Source organism: Triticum aestivum, chromosome 2D (genome assembly GCF_018294505.1).
Source record: "Triticum aestivum cultivar Chinese Spring chromosome 2D, IWGSC CS RefSeq v2.1, whole genome shotgun sequence".
NCBI lineage: Eukaryota > Viridiplantae > Streptophyta > Magnoliopsida > Poales > Poaceae > Triticum > Triticum aestivum.
The window spans coordinates 452,666,235-452,691,469 of NC_057799.1; the positions used below are offsets into that span (position 1 = coordinate 452,666,235).

Below are 25,235 nucleotides of genomic sequence, written 5' to 3' on the forward strand. Positions count from 1 at the left end.
GGCCTCGGGCCGTCGGATAAATGGGTCTACATGGGCCGTAATCGGGCGTAATTGGTATCAGCCCAGCATGGTAACAGGCCGTTAACAGGCCGTAGGACAGCAAAGGCTTAATTTTGTCACAGGCATAACGGGTCGTTAATGGGCCAGAATATAGGACGGGCTGGAAACGGCGCAACGGGTTAATAGGCCAGAAACGGGCTGACTCTTGCCATGGGCCGAATTTGGCCCATTAGGGTAACAGGCCAGTAACGGGCCGACTCTTGCCATGGGCCGAATTAGGCCCATTAGGGGAACAGGCCAGTAACGGGCCGACTCTTGCCATGGGCCGAATTTGGCCCATTAGGGGAATAGGCCAGTAACGGGCCGGAAGTAATCGAGGGCCGAAAAGGAGCCTAAGAACGTGTGGGTCGTCAATAGGCCGAAAGCTAACACGGGCTGGAAACGGCCCATGTAAATCACGGGCCGTTAACGGGTATAAAGAAAATTACTGTTCATTATGGGCTAGAGTCACCGTGGGCCTGTAAAGGGCCGAAAGATACGAAGGCCTCATATGGGCCGAAAGACGTCGTGGGCCATACATGGGCCGAAAGTGAAATGGGCTGGTGTTATATTCGACGGCCCACATGACGTTGTTGGGCCGATTTCCTTTAGGGCCTAACGGGCCGTGAGTTAACGGGCCGTAAAATGGGCTATTTGCGAAGAGACCGTTAACAGGCTTTTCATGGGCCAGCCCGTTAACTTTTGACCAAGTCAAACGGGCTGGCTTTGTAAGCTAAATGGGCCAGTGGTGGGCCGTGGCACGTGTCGACATATCATAGGCGCCTATCTGACCCACTGACGAGTTGACACGTGTTTCGTCCGGCCAATAAGAATTTTACACGTGGAAATTTCCCATTGGTCGGGGCTGTTAACGGGTTATCGGATCCAAAACCCGACCTGATAGCTTAACGGCGTTCTGTTACGGTGGATGCCACGTGTCGGTCACCCTTGACGAAAGCACTTCTGTGACGCGCGATTTATCGTCATGGAAGTGGACACTTCCGTGATGATAATTTTGGTAATGTCATGGAACACTTCTACGACAGCACAGGTATGACTATCTTGATTCTGTCATAAAATCGTCATGGATGTACATGCATGACAAAAAACGCGCCCTACTGTGACAAACATGTATCATCACGGAAGTGTATTTTTTTGTAGTGCATGGAGCCCAAGACGGCGTCATCACCAGAGCCTTTTCCAGGCGAAGACCGCTTTTGTCAGGATAGCTTGTACTAGCTGTCCCCTTTCAAATTCGCCCGCCATTGTTGGCTCCCTTCCCGCTCAATATTTGGGGAGAGGACCAGGGCCTATATAAGTAGAGCTAGCCACCACAGTAGAAAGGAGAAGAAGAGAGGGGGATGAACCAAGTTCTCATACACAAGTCCACAGAGCACAAGAACACCTCAACCTCAGGAGGCTGTTTTTCCCCTTGTACTGTTCTTCATCAGCCCAAGAGGCAATCCACCACCACACACTGAAGTAGGCTATTACACCGCAATGGTGGCCTGAACCAGTATAAATCCCGTGTCTTTCTGTGTTGCGAGTTCGTCGAGTTCGTCCGTGAGATCTTAGTGAGCTAGGGCGTAGATTGGTACGAGGGAAAGAACTTCGCGCGCACCCCAGAGTTTGAACCTTAAGGGTTTTGCCGGAACCCCACATACGACAACGGGGGACACATTTCCCTATTGGAACCACGAGGCTTCTTTGAGAGAAGCTCCGGTTTGTAAGAGGCTTGTAATAAAACTTGCGCCACAATGGACGAAAAAAATTCCTCGACATATAAGTGCCATGTCGTGACACCATGCCAGGTTTCACGATTTTCGGCTTAGTTTTGGATTTACGGGGATTTAAAAACCGAGATTCTTCTCACGAAATGTTTTCAAAGAGCACACGGTTCACTCATGAAAGCCGATATTCAATGAAAACTTCGTGGAAACTATATTTTAAAGTTTCATAAAAATCTGAAAAAAATGTGGGATGTTAAGAAGGTGATGTTTTATTGCGACACAAAATTTCAAGTTAAAAAACATTACGAGATGTGAGCTATGGAAAAGACAAATTCAGCCCTGAATAGTGACATTACTATTCGGCACTATTCTATGCTGATTTTGTCTTTTTCATAGCTCACATCTCATAATGTGTTTCAACTTGAAATTTTGTGTGGCAATAAAACATCATCCTCTTAACATCCTGCATTTTTTTCAAATTTTTTTGAAACTTCAAAACATCTTTTTCTCGTGATTTTCACCGGTTTCCACTGAATGTTGGTTTCTGTATGATATTCTCCCCCCCCCACCGCTGCGAGCGCGATCTGAGTCGTGCGTTCTGATTGGCTAGAACCCAAACCCCACAGATCGTATGTGTGCACCGTTGGATGCTCCTAGATTGAATGGCAACCCTGAGCCCTTTCGACAGCACATGCAGTACATGGGTAAGCACTGTGCGCATGCGTAGTGTAGTTCATGCTTCCTTCTCTACTAGGTTTTCATTCAAAACAGGCTACCGTTTCTCGCCACTCCTCTCATCGGTTACCCGCCTCTTCTCCCATCGTTTTTCCGCTACCAGTGTTAGTGCTCATTGAAGGCTAGCGGCGACACACCAGCCATGTAAAATATCCCACACAGTTTCTAAAAGCACAAATGTGTGTGATAGGAGGGAGTAGGTCGTGACTAGCGTGAAACGCCTTAAAGGCAAGGAGGCAATTCTTATCACAAAAAGTGACAATTCATTTAGAAAAAAAAGTTTGGGCAATTAAGATATGGAAGATTCTAGAGAACAAAGGAGAAGTGCTTGTGTTTTGAGGTTTGTGCATTATGCTTAAGTTCAACCATGCAGTCTTATAGATTGTACATGTGGCAAAACCTGGTGGAATGTAGATGATATCCAACGGCCAGTAGTGCTCGGATTTGCCATCTCTGTACTGTCGGATTGGCTTCATCCAACAACCAACTTTCAAAGTTATTCGCACACTATATAGGTGTATAGATGTATAGATAGATATATATAGATGTGTCCCATGCTAGACAAAATAAAGTTTGAGCACATGCGTGGGACGACCCCCCCCCCCCCCCCCCGCCGCCGCTGCCTCGAAGTTGGGAAACTGACATCATACATATTGAACCAGGCTTGGAGTCGGGTACGGTGTTCGGTTTGTAATGTAGTTTGTGGCCCATCGAAGTTGTGCTTTTGGGATTTAAACACATCGTACACCATCATACCCATACATATTTTTGGGCCGCATGCAGTGTATACGGGGTCTTCTGATCGACCACGTCTCCCTTGTGCGGTTTTTTGTGACGATAGACATATCTGTGGGCTCCCCGAGTGTATATATATCATCCCTTTGACCGATAATGAGGGGTATGTGTTGGCCATGAATGGATTCCTCCTAGTTCGTGTTAGGGCCGGTCACCGTCAAATGTCACTCAACCAAAGCTCGAGCTCATGCGTTGTCAGGATTCCCACCCAGATGCTCGGATTGCTGGGTTCGACCTACATCAAACCTTGTGTATCTCGTCCTTAACTACCTTGCCTTCATGGTTGTTGTTGTATGGAGAGGTAGGCACCACATCTAAATTGTACATTATTCTATATTGAAAACACACATCACCCCTTCTCAACGTAGATCATTTTGGACCGCATGCAAGAGGTGCTGGTTTTGTAGTCCCTCTCATGCGATTTTTATGATGGTTCAATCTATTGGCCCAAGCGGTTTATCGACAACAACAACTGTCATTTGACCAAACGATAGATTTATTGGTCCGTCTTATGGTAGGTCATGGCGACATGCATGTATGACCAAAGTATCGATCATTACGTGCACCCGCCCCGCTGACACGAAGTGGGAGGTGGTGGGCCAAGCATCCTAGCTAGGTACGACATTATGTCATTATATATATCCTAGCTAGGTGGTTGTTAGGGTGCTTTCGGGTTTGCGAGGCAGGTGCCACCAAAGTTATGCATTGTGTATTTAAAGTTTTAAACATCCCCAATATTCATACATATATTTGGCCACTTCCAGGTGGTTCTTGACTTCTGGCCCCTCTCATCAATCTTCAATGACGCGCCCAACCGTGGGCCCGCGCGGTCAAAGTTGTGCATTGGAATTTTGAACATCACAGACCACCCTTTTCACTCATATATATTTGGGCCACATGCTGGTGTGGCTATCTTTTGACCCTCTCTAACGTTATTTTTTGCTGCAAAGACTCTGATGGCACTCAACGAACACGGGGTATAATATCTTAACCGTGTGCGATAGAAGTGCGATGTGAATCACCACGCCTGCGCAAGCGTGACCAAATTAAGGTGGAGGGACTGGCTCAACCGTGTGCGATGCAAGTGCGCTGAAATCACCACGGCCGTGCAAGCGCGAGCAAAGGGTGGAGGTACTGGCTTAACCGTGTGCGATGCAAGTGCACTGTGAAACCACCACCTGTGCAAGCTAAAGGCGTGTAAGTTTATTTGGAAATTAGGACGAACCGTGTGCGATAGACCAGCTAGCTAGAAATATAAAAACAAACTACCCGCCTTAAGCGTTGCAAAAATCGGCGGATCCGCGCCACTTTTCCTTATTATCATACACGCATACTGTTATTGGACCGTGCGCGATCTTGGGCACTCCCGCCCCGCATCAATTCCTTTACCCAAATTTTAGTAGCCACCGTACTTCAACCGTCGCCCACACTCCTCCAGCACCGACCTTATAGTAAAATTGTAGTAGCCGAGGCATTTGAATCGTCGCCCTCCCTCGTCCACCACCATCTCCACCCACCATTACTAAAATTTTCAGTAGTCGCGGAGTATCCTCAAACACCAACCCCCCGCCCCCTCCACAGTCCCCCACCCGCCCCTCCCCCCCCTCAAACCCTAGCTCACGGCCACCGCCAACCCCTGCCGGTCTGCCCGTTCCTCCTAGCTTAGATAATAAAGTTCAGGTTACCCAGTGATTCCCATACCGCCACCCCACTCCCCTGAGTTTTTAGATGAGGCCAGCGGTGTCCCTCCCCGCCAGATCCACATCCCCTGCTCCAGAATGTCGCAGCCTAAGCTCGACCACGTATCCCGGGGAGCCCGATGAGCGTTCGGCCAAGAAGAGGTTTATCATGGCCTCTCCGGCGGACGTTGGCGAGGTGGCCACCGTTCGCCCCGACCTGTCGATCCCGGAGCAACACGTTGCCGCAGAAGCCGGCGAAGACGTTGACTACGTTGCCATGTCGAAGGCTTCATGTCAGCGGGCTAGCGTATTACTGTATCTTGGGAAAGCTGGCTATGACATCAAGCTCGTCCACACCGACGGCTTCACGCGGGCCATGTCACAGGTTAAGTGGTCCATCCCCAACCCCTCTGGTTCAACCGCCGTCGATCTCTTCGACGGCCCTGTCGCTGATCTCCTCCACCAAGCGGTCAAGGATTTGCGAGCTTTACACGCCATCGAGCCCATTTTGTCATTTCTGAAGGACACGTTCTACGGCGGCGGCTTGGGATCCTCAATTGCCAAGTCAGATCCCATCGACCACGACCATGACCATGAGGAGGGCACCCACGAAGGTTCTTCCAAGGTGAAACAGCCCATCTGTGACATAAGAGAGCGCACCATGGGTTTGTGCTCTTCCAACTGGAAGGATCCCGTCCATGAAATGTGAGGCAACATTCTATCAGCAAATCTTACCTTCTCTAGCTTGCCAACCTGTACCCTTTGTTGTAGTAGCATTTGTCGTGCGGTGCTTTAACTATGCCGTGTTTAATTATTTTAGTTATGCAAAAATGTATTGTTCAATAGGTCTATGTGATGTTTAAGTATGAATTGTCCACTTCAGTTTCACGAATGGCTATATTTGGTTGTTTATAGTGAGTAGATGCCTTGTTTATCTGTATTTGGTTGTTAGGTTGGTTGGAGTGAGCATTTTTCCAGTTGTCGAGCAGATGCCTTGTTTATCTGTATTTGGTTCTTAGTTTGGTTGCAGTGAGCATTTGTCCAGTTATCAAGCAGATGCCTTGTTTATCTATATTTGGTTGTTAGGTTGCTTTTTTTAGCATTTGTCCAGTTATCAAGCAGATGCCTTGTTTATCTATATTTGGTTGTTAGGTTGCTTTTTTTAGCATTTGTCCAGTTATCAAGCAGATGCCTTGTTTATCTGTATTTGGTTGTTAGGTTGCTTTTTTTAGCATTTGTCGAGTTATCAAGCAGATGCCTTGTTCATCTTTATCTGCTTGTTAGGTTGGTTGATACGTCCATTTTGCATCATGTTTTCTTACTATTATTTATAATGTTTTTATCCATAATAATGCTTTTTGGGGTAATTCTAATCCTTTTCTCTCATAATTTGCAAGGTACACACCAAGAGGGAGAATTCCGGCAACTGGAAATCTGGACCTGAAAAAGCTACGTCAGGCCACCTATTCTGCACAACTCCAAATGAGCTGAAACTCCACGAGGATTTTTATGGAATATTTAAGAAATACTGGAGCCAATAAACACCAGAGGGGGCCACCAGGTGGGCACAACCCACGTGGGCACGCCAGGCCCCCTGGCACGCCCTGGTGGGTTGTGGCCTCCTCGGCCCACCTCCGGTGCCCATCTTTTAGTATATAAGTGATTTTGACCTATAAAAAATAAGGAGAGGACTTTCGGGACGGAGCGCCGCTGTCTCGAGGCGGAACTTGGGCAGGAGCACTTTTGCCCTTCGGCGGAGCGATTCTGCCAGGGGAACTTCCCTCCCGGAGGGGGAAATCATCGTCATCATCATCACCAACAACTCTCCCATCTTGGGGAGGGCAATCTCCATCAACATCTTCACCAACACCATCTTATCTCAAACCCTAGTTCATCTCTTGTATTCAATCTTGTTACCGGAACTATAGATTGTTGCTAGGGGGTGACTAGTAGTGTTGATTACATCTTGTAGTTGATTACTATATGGTTTATTTGGTGGAAGATTATATGTTCAGATCCATTATGCATATTAATACCCCTCTGATCATGAGCATGTTTATTGTTTGTGAGTAGTTACTTTCGTTCTTGAGGTCACGGGATAAATCATCTTGCAAGTAATCATGTGAATTTGATATGTGTTCGATATTTTGATGGTATGTATGTTGTGATTCCCTTAGTGATGTCATATGAACGTTGACTACATGACACCTCACCATATTTGGGCCTAAGGGAATGCATTGTGGAGTAGTAAATAGATGGTGGGTTGCGAGAGTGACAGAAACTTAAACCCCAGTTTATGCACTATTCCGTAAGGGACCGATTGGATCCTAGAGTTTAATGCTATGATTAGAATTTATTCTTAATACTTTTCTCGTAGTTGCGGATGCTTGCGGGAGGGTTAATCATAAGTAGGAGGTTTGTTCAAGTAAGAACAGCACCTAAGCACCGGTCCACCCACATATCAAATCATGAAAGTAGCGAACGCAAATCAAACCAACATGATGAAAGTGACTAGATGAAATTCCTGTGTACCGTCAAGAACGCTTTGATTATTATAAGAGACTGTTTTGGCCTGTCCTTTGCCTCAAGAGGATTGGGCTACCATGCTGCATACTTGTTACAATTATCGTCACTTGCTCGTTACAAATTACCTTGCTATCAAACTACTCACTTACAATTTTAGCACTTGCAGACATTACCTTACTGAAAACTACTTGTCATTTCCTTCTGCTCCTCGTTGGGTTCGACACTCTTACTTATCGAAAAGAGCTACAATTGATCCCCTATACTTGTTGGAAATATGAGCAATTTACCGAATGATTTTATTGACAGAAATACTAGATAAAGCATGACTAATATAGCAGAGATAAAACAAGTCATGCAAATCGACAGAGAGAAGGTAAATAGCATCTGTATATATGAATTAGAACCGAACACATCTAGAACAGACACTACAGCAAGAATTTGTAACAGAACCTCTAACAGAAAGAGTATGAGAACGTACGGAACGGGAGCAGATGCACCAGTCTTGGGGTCGGTGTCCTCGCCAGCCATGTCGTCGAGGAGGTTGTCGACGTCAGGGAAGAAGTCGTCGTCGTGGAAGTAGTCGTCGGAGTCCGGGGCATCTGTGACGAAGAAGTCAGTAGTCACACTGAGCGCTCCCCAAAAACCTTATCACCCTTCTCCCATACATGACTCAAAAGGTGCGGTTTCGGAGGCCTACTGTCCCTACCTGCGGTGCACGCCGCAAGTCGGGATGGGGAAGATCGTAGCAGCAGCGCAGTGCTCGGAACTTTGTGGCGAGAGGAAGAGGAGCTTCTGGTGTGTCCCTCTGGAGAGGAGCGACCTCTCTTATATAGGCACAGGAGAAGGAGGCGAGCAGGCTGCGACGGGAGGTGAAGCAACAGAAGGAGACGAAGCGAACAGACTTCAGCCGAAGAGGCGAGCCGTTCGAATTCAGTGTCCACTACAGAAAAAATGTTTCAGCTTCCGCGCGACCTTTCGTATACCCATCGTGCGTGGCAAAAAATTACACATCGACTCATTCCCGCAACCTGCGGCGCATCATGACAAGGCGTGTCATGGCGAGGCGGGCGGCGGAGGAGGAGCGTGCGTGGATTTCCCTCTTGTTCTCATGCTCATACAAGTGGGGAAAGAACCTCCCTTATAAAGAGGTCCAACTCCTATAAACTAGCAATGTGGGACTAAACTTTAGTTCCACCTCTTGCCTTGCACGAATGGGCTGCGTGGGCCTCTAGGATTTATTAGGAATTTCTGAAACTACTATTGGGCTAGGCCCAAAATAGACAAAATTCCAGCAATCCCCCACCAGATCCCAGAGGCACACAAAATTTGCCTTTGGTTCCAAAACACTGTTTTATATACCGGTACTGCAGTGGAGACTGTTAAGTTGAACTTCCACCTAGAACTCTATGCTACACTAGTAAGCAACTTGAACAGTGGACTGGGCCTCGAGCTGCAAGTTTTCTGCGAATCTAGCTTCACATAAAGCCTTGACCGATACGTGGCTACCGTGGGTCTTCCCCGCGGGTGGAGCTTATGCGTCATACTTCGAGACCTTTCATGAGTTTACTAGAGAGAACCCTACTCGCATAGATTGCGACGTTTAACAATCAGACTCATATAGGTGCGTTCTTCAAAAGATGTTCTGCAGGACGACATCTCTGCTTCAATGAGCTACTTAGAACACATTAAGATATACATCAACCTGCCATGTAGATTAGGAGAGTATTGCATCTTCATGGAGTGGTATTGTTAATAGTAAGGATACTCTCCTCTCAGTTGACCAACAGCTTGTCTTCCACATCTAATTCACGGGATCTCCGATCACATAGACTAGGTTACTACTATGAACAACTCATATTGTGGGTCACATACCCATCTCCCTCGATGCATTATCTATCACATTACGTGATAGACCCTTAGTGAAAGGATCTACCAGATTTTTAGACGTTCGGATATAATCCAATGCAATAACTCCGGAGTTTCTCATTTTCCTGACAGACTTTAACCTTCTCTGAATGTGTCTTGATGAATTCATGTTATCCTTTGAGCTGCTCACTTTCGTGATTACAGTTTGATTGTCGCAGTTCATAAGGATACCTGGTACAGATTTCTCAACAACCGGCAAGTCATTCAAGAGCCGACGAAGCCAATCTGCTTCGACCGTAGCTGTATCTAGTGCTGTGAGTTCTGCTTCCATTGTTGACCTTGTTAAGATGGTCTGCTTGCAAGACTTCCAAGAAACAGCGCCACCTCCATGAGTGAATACATATCCGCTCGTGGCCTTTATCTCATCAGCATCTGAGATCCAATTTGAGTCACTATACCCTTCAAGCACCTTTGGGTGCCCGGTGTAGTGAATTCCATAATTCGTAGTGCCTTTCAAATAACACAAAACTCTCTCTAGAGCTTTCTAATGCACATCTCCTGGTTTTGAGACAAACCGACTCAGTTTGCTAACAGCAAAAGAGATGTCAGGTCTTGTAGCACTGGCTAAGTACATAAGCGAGACAATAATCTGAGAATATTTCAATTGATCTCTAGCAATTTTTCGATTCTTTCGAAGCAGCACGCTAGCATCATATGGTGTTGGAGAGGGCTTGCAGTCACTATATCCAAAGCGACTCAAGATCTTTTCCACATAGTGAGATTGAAGCAATGTAATCCCACCATCATTGTCTCTCAACAACTTGATGTTCAGAATGACATCAGCCACTCCTAAATCCTTCATCTCAAAACAGTGAGATAGGAAATCCTTGACCTCCTTAATAATATCCAGATTTGTTCCGAAAATCAGTATGTCATCAACATACAAGCAAAGGATAACTCCCTCGCCCCCACCATGGCGATAGTACACACATTTGTCAGCTTCGTTTACAACAAATCCTGCAGCTGTTAAAGTACTTTCAAACTTCTCATGCCACTGTTTGGATGCTTGCTTGAGTCCATATAAAGACTTCAGCAACTTGCACACTTTTCCTTCCTGACCATCTAGTACAAACCCATCTGGTTGTTCCATATAAATTTCCTCGTCCAACTCTCCATTTAGGAAAGCAGTCTTAACATCCATTTGATGAACGAGAAGACCATGTGAGGTAGCTAGTGAAAGTAGAACTCGAATAGTGGTCAGTCGAGCCACATGTGAGTAAGTATCAAAGAAGTCTTCACCTTCCTTTTGGGTATAACCCTTAGCCACGAGCCGAGCCTTGTACTTTTCAATAGTACCATCAGGCCTAAGATTCTTCTTGAATACCCATTTGCATCCTATAGGTTCGCACCCATAAGGACGATCAGTTATCTCTCAAGTTTCATTAGCCAAGATGGAATCCATCTCGCTACGAACCGCTTCCTTCAAGTAGTCAGCATCTTCAGATGCATAGGCCTCTGAAATAGAACTGGGAGTATCATCTATGAGATACACAAGAAAATCATCACCAAAGGACTTTGCAGTCCTCTGTCTCTTGCTCCTAGTAGGAACTTCATTGTTATCCTCCACAGGACTTTCAAAGTGTTCCATGGAAATGGCAGGTTCGGTAATTCTAACTGGTTCCTGATTCGATGAACTAGGCATCTCCTGATTAGATGAGGTAGTCATATCCTTCATGGGAAAGATATCTTCAAAGAAAGTCGCATCATTCGACTCCATGATCGTACCAACATGCATGTCAGGTACATCAGATTTTACAACCAAGAATCTATAACCAATGCTATGAAAAGCATATCCCGGGAAAACACAATCCACGGTCTTTGGTCCAAGCTTGCGCTTCTTTGGAATTGGCACATTGACTTTCGCCAAACAACCCCAGGTTCGTAGATAAGAGAGTTTTAATCTTTTCTTCTCCCATTCCTCGAATGGATTTATCTCTTTATTCTTTGTGGGAACTCGGTTTAGGACATGACATGCAGTCAATATCGCCTCCCCCCACCATGCCTTAGAGAGACCCGATGTGTCTAACATGGCGTTAACCAAATCTATTAGAGTACGGTTCTTTCTTTCGGACACCCCATTTGACTGAGGTGAATAGGGAGGCGTCCTCTCATGGATTATACCATGTTCCACACAAAAAGCATCAAATTCATTGAAAAAATACTCTCCACCACGGTCGGACCTAAGCCTCTTGATTTTTCGATCAATTTGGTTTTCCACTTCAGCTTTATAGATCTTGAAAAAGTTCAAAGCCTCATCCTTAGATTTTAGAAGATACACACGGCAGTATCTAGTGGAGTCGTCAATTAACGTCATGAAATATTTGTTTCCACCTTTTGTCAAAACACCATTCATTTCACATAGATCTGAATGTATGAGTTCTAGTGGTGCAAGATTTCTCGTTTCCGCAGTCGTGTCAGACTTATGAGGTTGCTTAGCTTGCACACAAACTTGACACTTAGACCCCTTGACAGTGGTGAAACTAGGGATTAAGTTCAATTTGGCTAGTCACGACATGCAACCAAAGTTAACATGACAAAGACGTGAATGCCACACATTTGATTCACTATTGTTGCAAATATGATTAACAACTTTATTGCAAACGTCTGATAAGGATAAACGAAACAGGCCTCCTGACTCATAGCCTTTACCAACAAAGGTTCCATACTTGGATATTACAAATTTATTTGACTCAAAGACAAGCTTGTAGCCATCTCTACACATAAGAGATCCGCTAACAAGATTTTTATTGACGGAGGGGACATAATGCACGTTCTTCAACCGCATGATCTTCCCCGAAGTAAACTTCAGATCGACCGTACCAACACCACGAACAGAAGCACTTGAACCGTTGCCCATCAGCACAGTTGAAGTCCCTGCGGTCTGATAAGACGAAAACATGGAAATATCACCGCATACATGCACATTAGCACCCGTGTCAATCAACCAATCAGGAGAATGACATACTGAAAGAATAGTGGGAAATATACCATACCCAGCATCCTTCATGTCAGTGTCTCCAATGACAACATTAGCGGTCTTGCCGCCTTTCCTAGGATGACGCTTGTCATAGCGATTAGGGAAACTAGGAGCCCAATGATCAGGATCCCCACACACATGACAAACACCTTTCTTCTTGTCATTCTTCTTATTGAAGTTCGTGTGTTGCACAGCCTTGTTCTTCCCATCAAACTTTGCTTTACCATCAAACTTGCCCTTGTTCTTGAACTTGTGGGGCTGGGAGTTCTTCTTCTGTACCAGATTGGCACTAGATCCTCCCTCAATACCTCGAGCACGTGTGTCCTTTGCTCTCGCCTTTTCTTCCACATCAAGAGTGCCAATGAGATCCGGGACGGAAAACTCCTGTCTCTTATGCTTCAGTAAGGTAGCAAAGTTCCTCCACGAAGGAGGAAGCTTAGTGATGATACCTCCGGCAACAAACTTGTCCGGTAGCATACAACTGAAGTGCTCAAGTTCTCTAGCAAATGACTGTATCTCATGAGCTTGCTCAACCACGGAGCGCTCTTCAGTCATCTTGTAATCATAGAATTGCTCCATGATGTACAGCTCAGTGCCAACATCCGAGACCCCAAACTTGGCCTCGAGTGCATCCCACATATCTTTTCCATTATCAACTGACGCATAAGCATCAACTATGTTCTCACCAAGAACACTCAAGAGAGCAGCCTTAAACAGAGTATCCATTTTCTGAAAAGCTTGTGCCTGTTGAGCATCAAGCTCTCCTTCAGGTTGCCAAGAGTGGCGTCATAGCAACTCATGGTTTGAAACCATAAGACTGCTCTCACGCGCCACATCTTATCGTGGATACCCTCAAACATAGGAGGTCTCATGGAAGCAGCAAAACCACTCGGGGTAAATTGCCTATAATAAGGATTTTGGATTGTTGGAAATATGAGCAATTTACCGAATGATTTTATTGATAGAAATACTAGATAAAGCATGACTAATATAGCAGAGATAAAACAACTCATGCAAATCGACAGAGAGAAGGTAAATAGCATCTGTATATATGAACTAGAACAGAACACATCTAGAACAGACACTAGAGCAAGAAGTTGTAACAGAACCTCTAACAAAAAGAGTATGAGAATGTACAGAACGGGAGCAGATGCACCAGTCTTGGGGTCGGTGTCCTCACCGGCCATGTCGTCGAGGAGGTTGTCGACGTCAGGGAAGAAGTCGTCGTCGAAGTCCGGGGCGTCCGTGACGAAGAAGTTAGTAGTCGCGCTGAGCGCTCCCCAAAAACCTTATCACCCTTCTCCCGTACAGGACTCAAAAGGTGAAGTTTCGGAGGCCTACTGTCCCGACCTGCGGTGCACACTGCAAGTCAGGATGGGGAAGATCATAGCAGCAGTGCAGTGCTCGGAACTTTGTGGCGAGAGGAAGAGGAGCTTATGGTGTGTCTCTCTGGAGAGGAGCGACCTCTCTTATATAGGCACAAGAGAAGGAGGCGAACAGGCTACGATGGGAGGTGAAGCAACCGAGGGAGACGAAGCGAACAGACTTCAGCCAAAGAGGCGAGCCGTTCGGATTTAGTGTCCACTACAGAAAAAACGTTTCAGCTTCCGCGTGACCTTTCGTATACCCGTCATGCGTGGCAAAAATTTAGACATCGGCTCGGCTCATTCCCGCAACCCGCGGCGCGTCATGACGAGGAGTGGTGTGGCGAGGCGGGCGGCGGAGGAGGAGCGCGCGTGGATGTCCCTCTTGTTCTCATGCTCATACAAGTGGGGAAAGAACCTCCCTTATAAAGAGGTCCAAATCCCTCTAAACTAGCAATGTGGGACTAAACTTTAGTTCCACCTCTTGCCTTGCACGAATGGGCTGCGTGGGCCTCTAGGATTTATTAGGAATTTTTGAAACTGCTATTAGGCTAGGCCCAAAATAGACAAAATTCCAGCAATACTTGTGGGTCATCATTGGTTGCAGTGAGCATTTGTCCAATTTTCAAGCATATGCCCTGTTTATCTGTATTTGCTTGATAGGTTGGTTGCAGTGAGACTCTGTCCAGTTTTCAATGGCTATATTTGGTTGTTATACTGGTCATTTATGCCTTGTTTATTTCAGTCATTCACAATGTGTTGTTCATTTTGTGCAAGTCGGAACTGTGCCGCTCGACTACATCAATACCAGTTTGAACGGCTATATTTGGTTTCAGTTATTCCTGGTGTAGTTAACACATGCCCTTTATTCCAGTTTTACACATTTATCCAGTATGATGTTTAAGCATTACCTACGTTCTATTCATTTTCAACAATACCAGTTTGAATTACAATATTTCATGCTGTTAAGCCTGCTGTCGGTAACATTGCCTTCCATTTTATATCTGCTTTAACAGCATGCTGAAACCAACACATTCAAGCTATCATTTGGAGATGATGTTGTTTACCTTTGCTATATTCGTTTGATGTTGAGGTTGTTGTACTTATCATGCCTTTCCACTACTTATGCAGGACAACAATGGGAGTGGCCACCATTTTCCACCGAGGTTAGCTTCATCCCTCGGCTTGTACTCCCCCTGTCGTTCCATAATGTAGTGCATATAGATCCAGGCCTGGACACTAGTTAGCTTCTAATATTGACTTGATGCTTGTAGGTACATATGCCCTTGGCAAGGATCCACGCATCGACCCTTTTTGCGTATGGGGCAATGAGATATTGATGAACAAGCATCAAGTGAGGAAACTGATAAGGATTATTAGCAAAAAGATATGAATGGTGGCAAGCAAATTATTTTTATGCTCTAATCCAACACAACAGTGAGCTGTAGGATGGTAACTACAAACTCTGCAGCCTTCTCTTTTTACTGCCCATAATGAGTTGTTAGACAACAATGTCTGAATCTTTTTCGTTCCCAGTGGTTCCCGAAGCAGTTCACTCAAGATTACCTCGCAAAGTACATGATTGGTGGACACGCAATGAAGGTTAAAGTATCTCATCCAGACTACAATGAGCATCGAGAAGTCCTAATGAAGACAGTGAAGGATGGATGGGCAGCCATCACAAGGGGTTGGCCTAGAGTCGTGCGCGTTTTACGCATGGAGGATGGCACAATATGGGCATTTCTCTTCACCTTCTCCAGCAACCAGAATGTCTTTCGCTTCTCTCTTTCCAGTCTTTAGTACAACTGTGGTTCATCATTCTTTACTTGGTGCTTCTGTAGTTCTTCAGTATATGTACCCGTGCATTGAATTATGCATTCGTGGTTGAACCTATATTTGTAATAAACATGGTTGGATATGAAATAAGTGATTGCCTACTTTCAAATTCAAAACATGTGATTTTTAAATTAGGGATTACACTACACACGGTTTGCGAAAGCGAAACGTCTACGATATACGTGGAGATCAGAAACGTTTCTAAGATCCACTACGTGTGCGATTAATCTCCACTGCACACACGACTTTCTCTTGAAAACTGTTTGCGTTAGGCCACCTTGCGCAAACGTTTACCACATAAAAATTATGTGTGATGGACAGCCTTTGCCACACAGTTTCTTCTACGCACCGTGTGTGATGCATTCAATAACGCAAACGATAAAATTATTAATATCGTGTGCAATGGCAACACTATCACAAACGATTTAACGGGAAAATTGTGTGTGATGTACCTATGAACGGGAACGTTTTCCTTGGAGCGACTGTGTGGGATGTACATATGAACGGAAACGTTTAGTGGGGACTGACTGTGTGGGATGTACTTGCGACCGGAAACAATTTCGCCTGTATAATTGTATTTTTTAGCTCTCCTGTATGTATTTCCGTATTTGAGCACTCGCCGGTCGCACATGACCTCATTTTGCCGAGCGTGTGTGCCAGGAGGGCATATCCCCGACGGTTTCTGGGTCGTGTGGGAAGGACCCCCCTATCGCCCACACTCACTTAGCAACGGTTCCAAATGATGTCGCGGAAATGGATTAAAAACCATTTGTGTAGCACCGATGCGTACCAGTGTCCCACTTAGATAGACATCCCTCAAGTCATCTAAATGATACGTGATCCAAATCAACTAAACCATGTCCGATCATCACGTGAGATGGAGTAGTCATCAATGGTGAACATCTCTATGTTGATCATATCTACTATATGATTCACGTTCGACCTTTCGGTCTCTAATGTTCCGAGGCCATGTCTGTACATGCTAGGCTCATCAAGTTTAACCCGAGTATTCCGCATGTGCAAAACTGTCTTGCACCCGTTGTATGTGAACGTACAGTCTATCACACCCGATCATCACGTGGTGTCTCAACACGACGAATTGTCGCAACGGTGCATACTCAGGAAGAACACTTATACCTTGAAATTTAGTTAAGGGATCATCTTATAATTCTACCGCCGTACTAAGCAAAATAAGATGCATAAAAGAGAAACATCACATGCAATCAAAATATATGACATGATATGGCCATCATCATCTTGTGCTTTTGATCTCCATCTCCAAAGCATCGTCATCATCTCCATCATCACCGGCTCGACACCTTTATCTCCATCGTTGTGTCGTGGTTGTCTCGCCAACTATTGCTTCTACAACTATTGCTAACGCATAGTGATAAAGTAAAGCAATTACATGGCGTTTGCATTTCATACAATAAAGAGACAACCATAAGGCTCCTGTCGGTTGCCAATAACTTTTACAAAACATGATCATCTCATACAATAATGTATATCACATCATGTCTTGACCATATCACAACACAACATGCCCTGCAAAAACAAGTTAGACGTCCTCTACTTTGTTGTTGCAAGTTTTACATGGCTGCTACGGGCTTCTAGCAAGAACCGTTCTTACCTATGCATCAAAACCACAACCGTGTTTCGTCAAGTTTGTTGTTTTAACCTTCTTCAAGGACAGGCCGTAGTCAAATTCTATTCAACTAAAGTAGGAGAAACAGACACCCGCCAGCCACCTTTATGCAAAACTAGTTGCATGTCTGTCGGTGGAACCGGTCTCATGTGTGTGAACATGTAAGGTTGGTCCAGGCCGCTTCATCCCACAATACCGCCGAATCAAAATAAGACGTTGGTGGTAAGCAGTATGACTATCACCGCCCACAACTCTTTGTGTTCTACTCATGCATATCATGTACGCATAGACCTGGCTCGGATGCCACTGTTGGGAAACGTTGCATGGAAAACAAAAAAAATTCTACACACACGCAATGATCTATCCATGGAGATGCATAGCAACGAGGGGGGGAGTATGTCCGCGTACCCTCGTAGACCGAAAGCGGAAGCGTTTGACAACGCGGTTGATGTAGTCGAACTTCTTCTAGCTCCGACCGATCAAGTACCGAACGTACGACTCCTCCGAGTTCTGCACACGTTCAGCTCGATGACTTCCCTCATCCTCTTGATCCAGCAAGATGTCAAGGAAGTAGATGAGTTCCGTCAGTACGACGGCGTGGTGACGGTGATGGTGAAGTTATCCGCGCAGGGCTTCGCCTAAGCACCACGAGAATATGACCGGGGGTGTAAACTGTGGAGAGGGTTGCCGCACACGGCTAACAATTGATGTTGTGCATTCTAGGTGCCCCCTTCCCCACATATATATAGGTGGCAGGGGAGGGAAGACAGCCAGGGGGCTCCCTAAGTAGGATCCGAATCCTACTTGGGGTTTCCCCAAGTGGCGCCCCCTTTCCTTTTCACCGGAGAAGAAAGGGGAAGGGGGAAGAGAGAAAGGAAGGGGGGCCGAAGCCCCCCTTTTCCTTCTCCAATTTGGCCACATGCCTTAGGGGCATGCACCACCCCTTGTGGGCTGGTGTTCTCCCCTCTCATGGCCCATATGGCCCATATATTCTCCCCGGGGGTTCCGGTAACCCCTCGGGTACTCCGATAAATACCCGATACACTCCGGAACACTTCCGGTGTCCCAATACTATCATCCTATATATCAATCTTTACCTCTCGACCATTTCAAGACTCCTCGTCATGTCCTTGATCTCATCCGGGACTCCGAACAACATTCGGTCACCAAATCACACAACTCATATAATACTAAATCGTCATCGAATGTTAAGCGTGAGGATCCTACGGGTTCGAGAACTATGTAGACATGACCGAGACAACTCTCCAGTCAATAACCAATAGCGGAAACTGGATGCTCATATTGGCTCCTACATATTCTACAAAGATCTTTATCGGTCGAATCGTTATGACAACATACGTTATTCCCTTTGTCTGTCGGTATGTTACTTGCCCGAGATTCGATCGTCGGTATATTCATACCTAGTTCAATCTCGTTACCGGCAACTTTCTTTACTCGTTCCGTAATACATCATCCTGTAACTAACTCATTAGTCACTTGACTTTCAAGGCTTCTTATGATGTGTATTACCGAGAGAGCCCAGAGATACCTCTCCGATACTCGGAGTGACAAATCCTAATCTCGATCTATGCCAACTCAACAAACACCTTCGGAGATACCTGCAGAGCATCTTTATAATCACCCAGTTATGTTGTGACGTTTGATAGCACACAAGGCATTCTTCCGGTATCCGGGAGTTGCATAATCTCATAGTCGAAGGAATATGTATTTGACATGAAGAAAGCAATAGCAATAAAACTGGACGATCAATATGCTAAGCTAACGGATGGGTCTTGTCGATCACATCATTCTCCTAATGATGTGATCCCGTTATCAAATGACAACTCATGTCCATGGTTAGGAAACCTTAACCATCTTTGATCAACGAGCTAGTCAAGTAGAGGCTCACTAGGGACACAATGTTTGTCTATGTATTCACACATGTATTTAGGTTTTCGATCAATACAATTCTAGCATAATAATAAACATTTATCATGAATAAGGAAATATAAAATAACAACTTTATTATTGCCTCTAGGGCATATTTCCTTCAAAAACATGATGCGGGTGGTGAGAGATATGCAAGATGGTTAACGGTATGAAATGATAATGTCTAAACAGAACGAAGAAAAAGCAATGGAAATGAGATACGAAGATTAACTCATGTGAATGACAAAATGCATATAAGAGAGTAAATCTACGATAGATGATAAAGATCAGGAAAAAAACTATCGACACAGAGCATGGATGTCAACTGCAGAAGGAATTGCAGTAAAGTAGATTGAACCAGTGGTCCTCGATGGCGATAGAGAGATTTGGTAGACCAGTTCACCCTTCTGCCAAAGGGCTACATCTGGTTGGAGGGGTTGTGACTTAACACGGAAGATAAACTCTCTTCACCCTATTCTCCTTCAACTTGAAGCTGATCAGACTCCAGTTGATTTCACTCGTGGTAGATCCTTGTCGGCGATCTCCAAACCTTCGGTCGACCTTCGCGAACCACAATCACTCTTGGTTGTTGAAGATCTATCTCGGTGAAGACAACAACTCTCAACACTCGAGCAGAAACCTATCCGTCTAGAAAGTGCACAGCTCTCAAGAGTAATAGGTACAAGAACTCTAACTCAGAACCACTATGATGCTAAACCACTATCTAAGTTTGGGCTCTTAATTTTCTCTCGGTGGATATTAAACTCAAATCACTCGGAGAGGGGTTGCTCAAATCAATCTTCTCAGAAATCTTAAGCAGAGCAACCAACGGACAAAGTTGGAGCGGGGTGGCTATTTATAGTTGTAGCCTTCCCTGATGGGACAAGACCAAATTGAACATCGAGAGCAGCCAAAGGCGGAACGACACGAGTCCAACGGTCAGATTTGAGCACAACGGTAATATTACTTGCGGAGCAAGTAATGCTAACTCCTCGGTCTGAGACAAATCTCTCGCAGCGAAGAAGATCACAGTCTCTTGCTGGCAAGTATTTGCTCGGAACACAAAGAGATTTCTCTCGCAACTTTCATAGGTTTTGGCTAAGCATCACAGCGGATCTAAGCTTCGAGAACCTACACCCCTCTTAATAGTACGGAGGTCCTATGACTCAAATAAGTGGAAGAAGAACAACGAAATGAATACTACGTCTTCACTTTGTCTTCGACTTCCATTTGCTGCAGTCAATTTCTTCGGACGACCATATCGAAACATATGCTTCGCTTCAGCAGTAAATGTTTGAGGGGATAATTCCTTCACATCAAACCTCTCGTCTATATAACTTCATCAGATATAACTCGTTCTTCTCTGCAACGCAGATATACTTAGGTGAAGTTTCTCGAACTTAGCACCGGAGACAACACTCTCTTCGGCTTTGTATGGACTGTTTCTCTTTGTATGCACTAGCAAACAAATTAGTCAATACCAGTTTCTGCCAACAATCTCCAAAACACAAGGTAGGCAGATATTGCACCAACACTTCTTTGAGTTTGTCTTCCGGGCTTCGATCCTCATTGAGTTCGTCCATTTGGACGTAATAGACGGAGCTTCGGCTTATACTATTGTTGTCTCCTTGGGACAGTGAGGTTAGGGTTTCTTATCGTGTGGCGAGATTTTGTGTCAGGTTCTTCAAATCTATTCAAGTGTCCAACGACAAAGACTATGGCTCCAGGACGTCGGTGCTTAGGGTCACGTCCATGAAGACTTCTTGGTTGTCATCGACAAGGTCAAGCCGTCTCCGGTAGGGTAGCGGCGACAGCGGTGCACCGGCAAACTCGTTTTGGTAGCGGTAGTGGTAGTTCGGTGGTCTCAGAATCTCGATGTAATTTTTATTATGTTTGATGTGCTTTGTACTTTCCATGAACTTTGATAATATATCTAGATTATTAAAAAAGTTTAGCAAGATAGAAGAACATCTATTTATAGGGATACTAAGCTCTCATGATTTGAAGCATCCTGGTGCTTTGAGGGTTGTCGGATCGCGGGCCCCACCTCTAAGGGTGTGTGCTACTTAGTTTTATTTCTATTTTTACATTTCAATTCATGAGCTCTTATTAAAATTTGTATTAAAAAACATACAAACTTTCAAAAAAAACGGGTTCACTAATATTTACTAAATTCATAGATATTTTTAAGGTTTAGGATCATTTTTACTCTTTGTGATCATTTTTCAAATCTGAAAACTTATTTAATTTACAAATATTTTTAAGTCCATAAATATATTTTAAATTCATGAATATTTTCTAAAATTCATGGCTTTTGAATTTGTATTTTTTATAATCCTTGAACTCCTTTTAGTTTAACAAACTTTTTCAAATAAAAAAAGATAACCGCTTTTCTGAGCTAATAATTGGGAGACTGAAAAAATATTAAATGCACAAGAGGAGCAAAGAGTCAAGCTGAGCAAGTGAGAGTTTCGTGGGCTCCTCTTGCGAGCGTTATAACAACAATTCTACTGTTTCAGCTTGGAATAGAAGCGCCCAAGAGGCTTAAACAACCACCACCAAGGTCGCAATGTGTAAACACACCACAAACGCACCAAACCGCTCCATTCTCTTCTCGAACAAATACTGTCTCTGAGAGCAACCCGGACGATATACGGACAGAAAAACACCTCCATAACATAATTAAAACCCAAGCTAACACAGATAAAATAAAATAAAAATTGATTGCAATAATCTATTAGATATAAAAGAATTAATCCCACGAGTGAAGAACGGCGCGGCGAAACCAGTGTTACCCTTCTAGTCTAGTAATAAATGATCCATAGTTTTATCTTGTCCACTGTACGAAAAAGTAGCACCTTTGTTTTTGTCTCAAAAAAAAGTAGCACCTTTGTGTAGGGACCTTACCTGCTCATGGGCCGGCCATCTGGTGGTAAAGCCGAATCTTCGTGGGCTAGATCGGCTGCTCAAGCCCAACTTTCCAGTCCATCTCGCACAGTGAGGGGAAAATGAAGGTAAGAAAATCTCCAACTCCGACAGGTCCAAAACCCAAAGCCCCAGCCAGCCATGCCGACCGGCGTGGCCACCCCCTTCCCCTACCCCAAACCCCCGCAATCCCCTCGCCTCCTCCACCGCAGCCGCCACTGCTCCGGCCACCGCCTCCTCCTCGCCACCTCTTCCCCCTTCCGCCCAGATTCCCCACCCCTCGCCTGCCCCAGGCGCAAGCGCAGCTCCGTCGCCGCCATCCATGCCTCCTCCTCCGACCCCGCCCTCTATTCCTTCCCCTCCTCCCCGACCCCGCCTCCGCGCCCGCCCCCGGCCCCGGCCCCTCCGGAGCCCCCCTCCACCGTGGCCCGCGCCGGGCGCAGCAAGAAGAAGCCCGCCGGCGGCCGCATCGAGGGCGGCGGCGACGTGCGGCGCGAGGCTAAGTCCAAGGCCAAGCGCCGCAGCCGCCGCCTCTCCGAGAACGCCTTCTACCGCCGGAAGCGCCGCGCCGCCTCGGGCCAGGCCGACGCCTTCACCGACGAGGAGCTCGAGATGATCGGCCTCGGCTACGACCGCTCCGTCCGCTTCATGGACGGGCCCGACGACCCGCGCCTCCGCCACCCGCACGATTGGTACAGGTTCGGCGCCTTCGGACCCTACTCCTGGCGCGGCATCGTCGTGGGGCCGCCCATCCGCGGCCGCTTCTCCGACGACCGCGTCTCCCTCATGTCCGAGGTGGCCGACCACGACGAATGGGACCGCAACGAGCAGTTCGAGATGTCCAACCAATTCTCCCACCGTCTCAACGAGCTTGATGATGCCGTTGGCTTCCGGTACTACTGGGTCTTCGTGCGGCACCCTAGGTGGCGCCCCGACGAGCCACCATGGCAGCAGTGGACGCTCTCGGCCGAGGTCGCCGTCCAGGCCAGCAAGGACCAGCGGCTGGATAAGTGGAGCCTCATGGGCCGGTTTGGTAACTCGACACGCGAGCTGATCACGCGCTGCGCGGCCTGGACGCGCCCTGACATCCTATATGTCAAGCGACCACTGTACCAGTCGAGGTTCGAGCCACAGGAGGAATTCTTCAGCCGGCTCCGCCCGTTGGTTGATCCCTCAACCGAGAACCAGTTCTTGTTTGACCTTGAGCAGGATGGCAGGGTCATTCAGACGACCTACTTTGGTGGCCTTTGCAGGATTGTGAAGGCAAGCCCGAAGTCTTATGTGGATGATGTTGTAAATGCATACTCGAAGCTGAGTGAGGCGGACAAGTCACGCTGTCTGGAGTTCTTGCTCACAAACCATCCCATGGAGCTACTCCACCCGTACACCAAGGAATGGAAAGTGAAGCTAGAGGAGATGGAGCTTGGGTGTGATGCGCCTGATGAGAGTGACGATGAGGGTGGTGATGAGACTGGAAGTGAGGTCATTGATTGGGTTGAGGATGAGGAGGTTGATGTGATTGATGATACTGAGGATGACGATTATGAAGATGAGGAAGTGGTCGACGTCAGTGAAGAGGTGGAAGCAGATGAAATAATAGAAAGTAGTGAGGAGAATGAGGACTACTGGGACGAGCAATGGGATAAAGCGATGAAAAGTTCTGATAAAATGGAGAAACTGGTCAAGGACAGGGTTGAGAAATCATACGAGTATAATAAGCGGCAAATGCAACAGCAGAAAGATATGGAATCGCAAATGAGAACTTCAAACACAATGATTATGCAGCAGGAGCAGGCCGAGGAGGATGAGGTGAAGCTGGTACAGCAAGAAAGTGCAAGGAGCAGAAGTGCGCTGGTCAGAGTGAAGCGCGAGCCCCCTCCAGGGCTCTTCCTGAGGGCGGCCGTCCGGCCATTCACTTACAGGAATCTTGTCAAGGAAATTGTTCTGATGAGACACCAAATTATTGATGGAGAGATAGTTTAGCTTCAAAATTTCAGCAACTGGAGAATTGCAGAGACTGCACAAACAAGGTTCTGAAGAAGTATCTTCCTTGGTTATTTACAATATTTAGCCATATTTAGGGGTGTTGATCTCTCTGCAGTTCTGACCCTAGGGAATACACAAGTCATGTAATTCTTCCCCTGCAAAAGTTTTTAATGAAATTTGAAGCTAATGTTTCTGATATATTGGGTTCTCCCCAGTGAAGTTGGAGTATGGCACTATGGCTTAGTTCTGAGTCTGGGGTTGATTTTTCTTGGTTTGGTTATTATAACAACTGTTACTATCTAATGTGACGAGTATGGAGTTATTTCCATATCACTTGCTCCTCTGTATAATCAACAAAAAAACAGAATGCCCAACCAAAACTCATAAGAATAGACAGCCACAAAGGCCTACAGCAAACTGGGCATCAAGGCGATGCTGCTAAACTATAGGGTGACTGTTCTAGGCAATCTGCTTACACATATAAATGCAAAGATTCATAAATTTCTCAAAAAATTGGCAATTAAGTGTTTAACTCAGGTAAAATAATGGCTGATCTGATCTCAGCTGAATGTGAAGTTTTAGCCATCTAGCAACTTTTCTTTTTCCCGAAGACATTCTGAACATGCCCTGAAAATTGTCCAGCAACCATTCCCCCTTTCCCAAAAGCTACTAAAAAGCCATGACAAGAACTCCATGCCGACAAATTAACATGATTTTTAGCTTCCCCTAAAAAAATTCTGCGGGAGCCTTCAAGAATCCGCAGAGCCAGCTTTACATTTAAAAAAAATAGTTGTAAAGCTCGACGATCAAACCGATATCCCATGATCGAAAGGGCCCTTGCCTTGAGATATAAAAATCCCCCTCAAGTTTTGTCAAAAGGTGAATGATCAGCAGACAGGATTAGAAGGCCTACACATGACGCTAGAATAAACAATGGTTAAGAGGCTTCAGCTGGAATGCTCTTTAGGGGGCGGCAATAAGTGAAAAAATGATTTAACCTGATGCATGCACCACATCTAAGCTTTAAGCCACCAAATTTGCTTTAAGATGTTGATTATTACACCAACCAGCAATGAGAAACTGCTGCCCCTCACTGGAGTCTTACTCACCTTTTGAAGAAGCGATGTTGGGAGTTGCTCAACT

General features: G+C 45.7%; 1 protein-coding gene across 1 annotated transcript in view; it reads left to right on the forward strand.

The window, feature by feature from the left end:
- Positions 1-24,290, forward strand: part of LOC123055833 (uncharacterized) — a 117,263-nt gene extending 92,973 nt beyond the window's left edge. The window contains exon 5 of the mRNA XM_044479675.1: positions 22,221-24,290. Within this exon, the coding sequence (XP_044335610.1) occupies positions 22,221-24,089 (1,869 nt within the window). The 3' untranslated portion in view covers positions 24,090-24,290. The remainder of the gene's footprint in view (positions 1-22,220) is intronic.
- Positions 24,291-25,235: the final 945 nt, after the last annotated feature.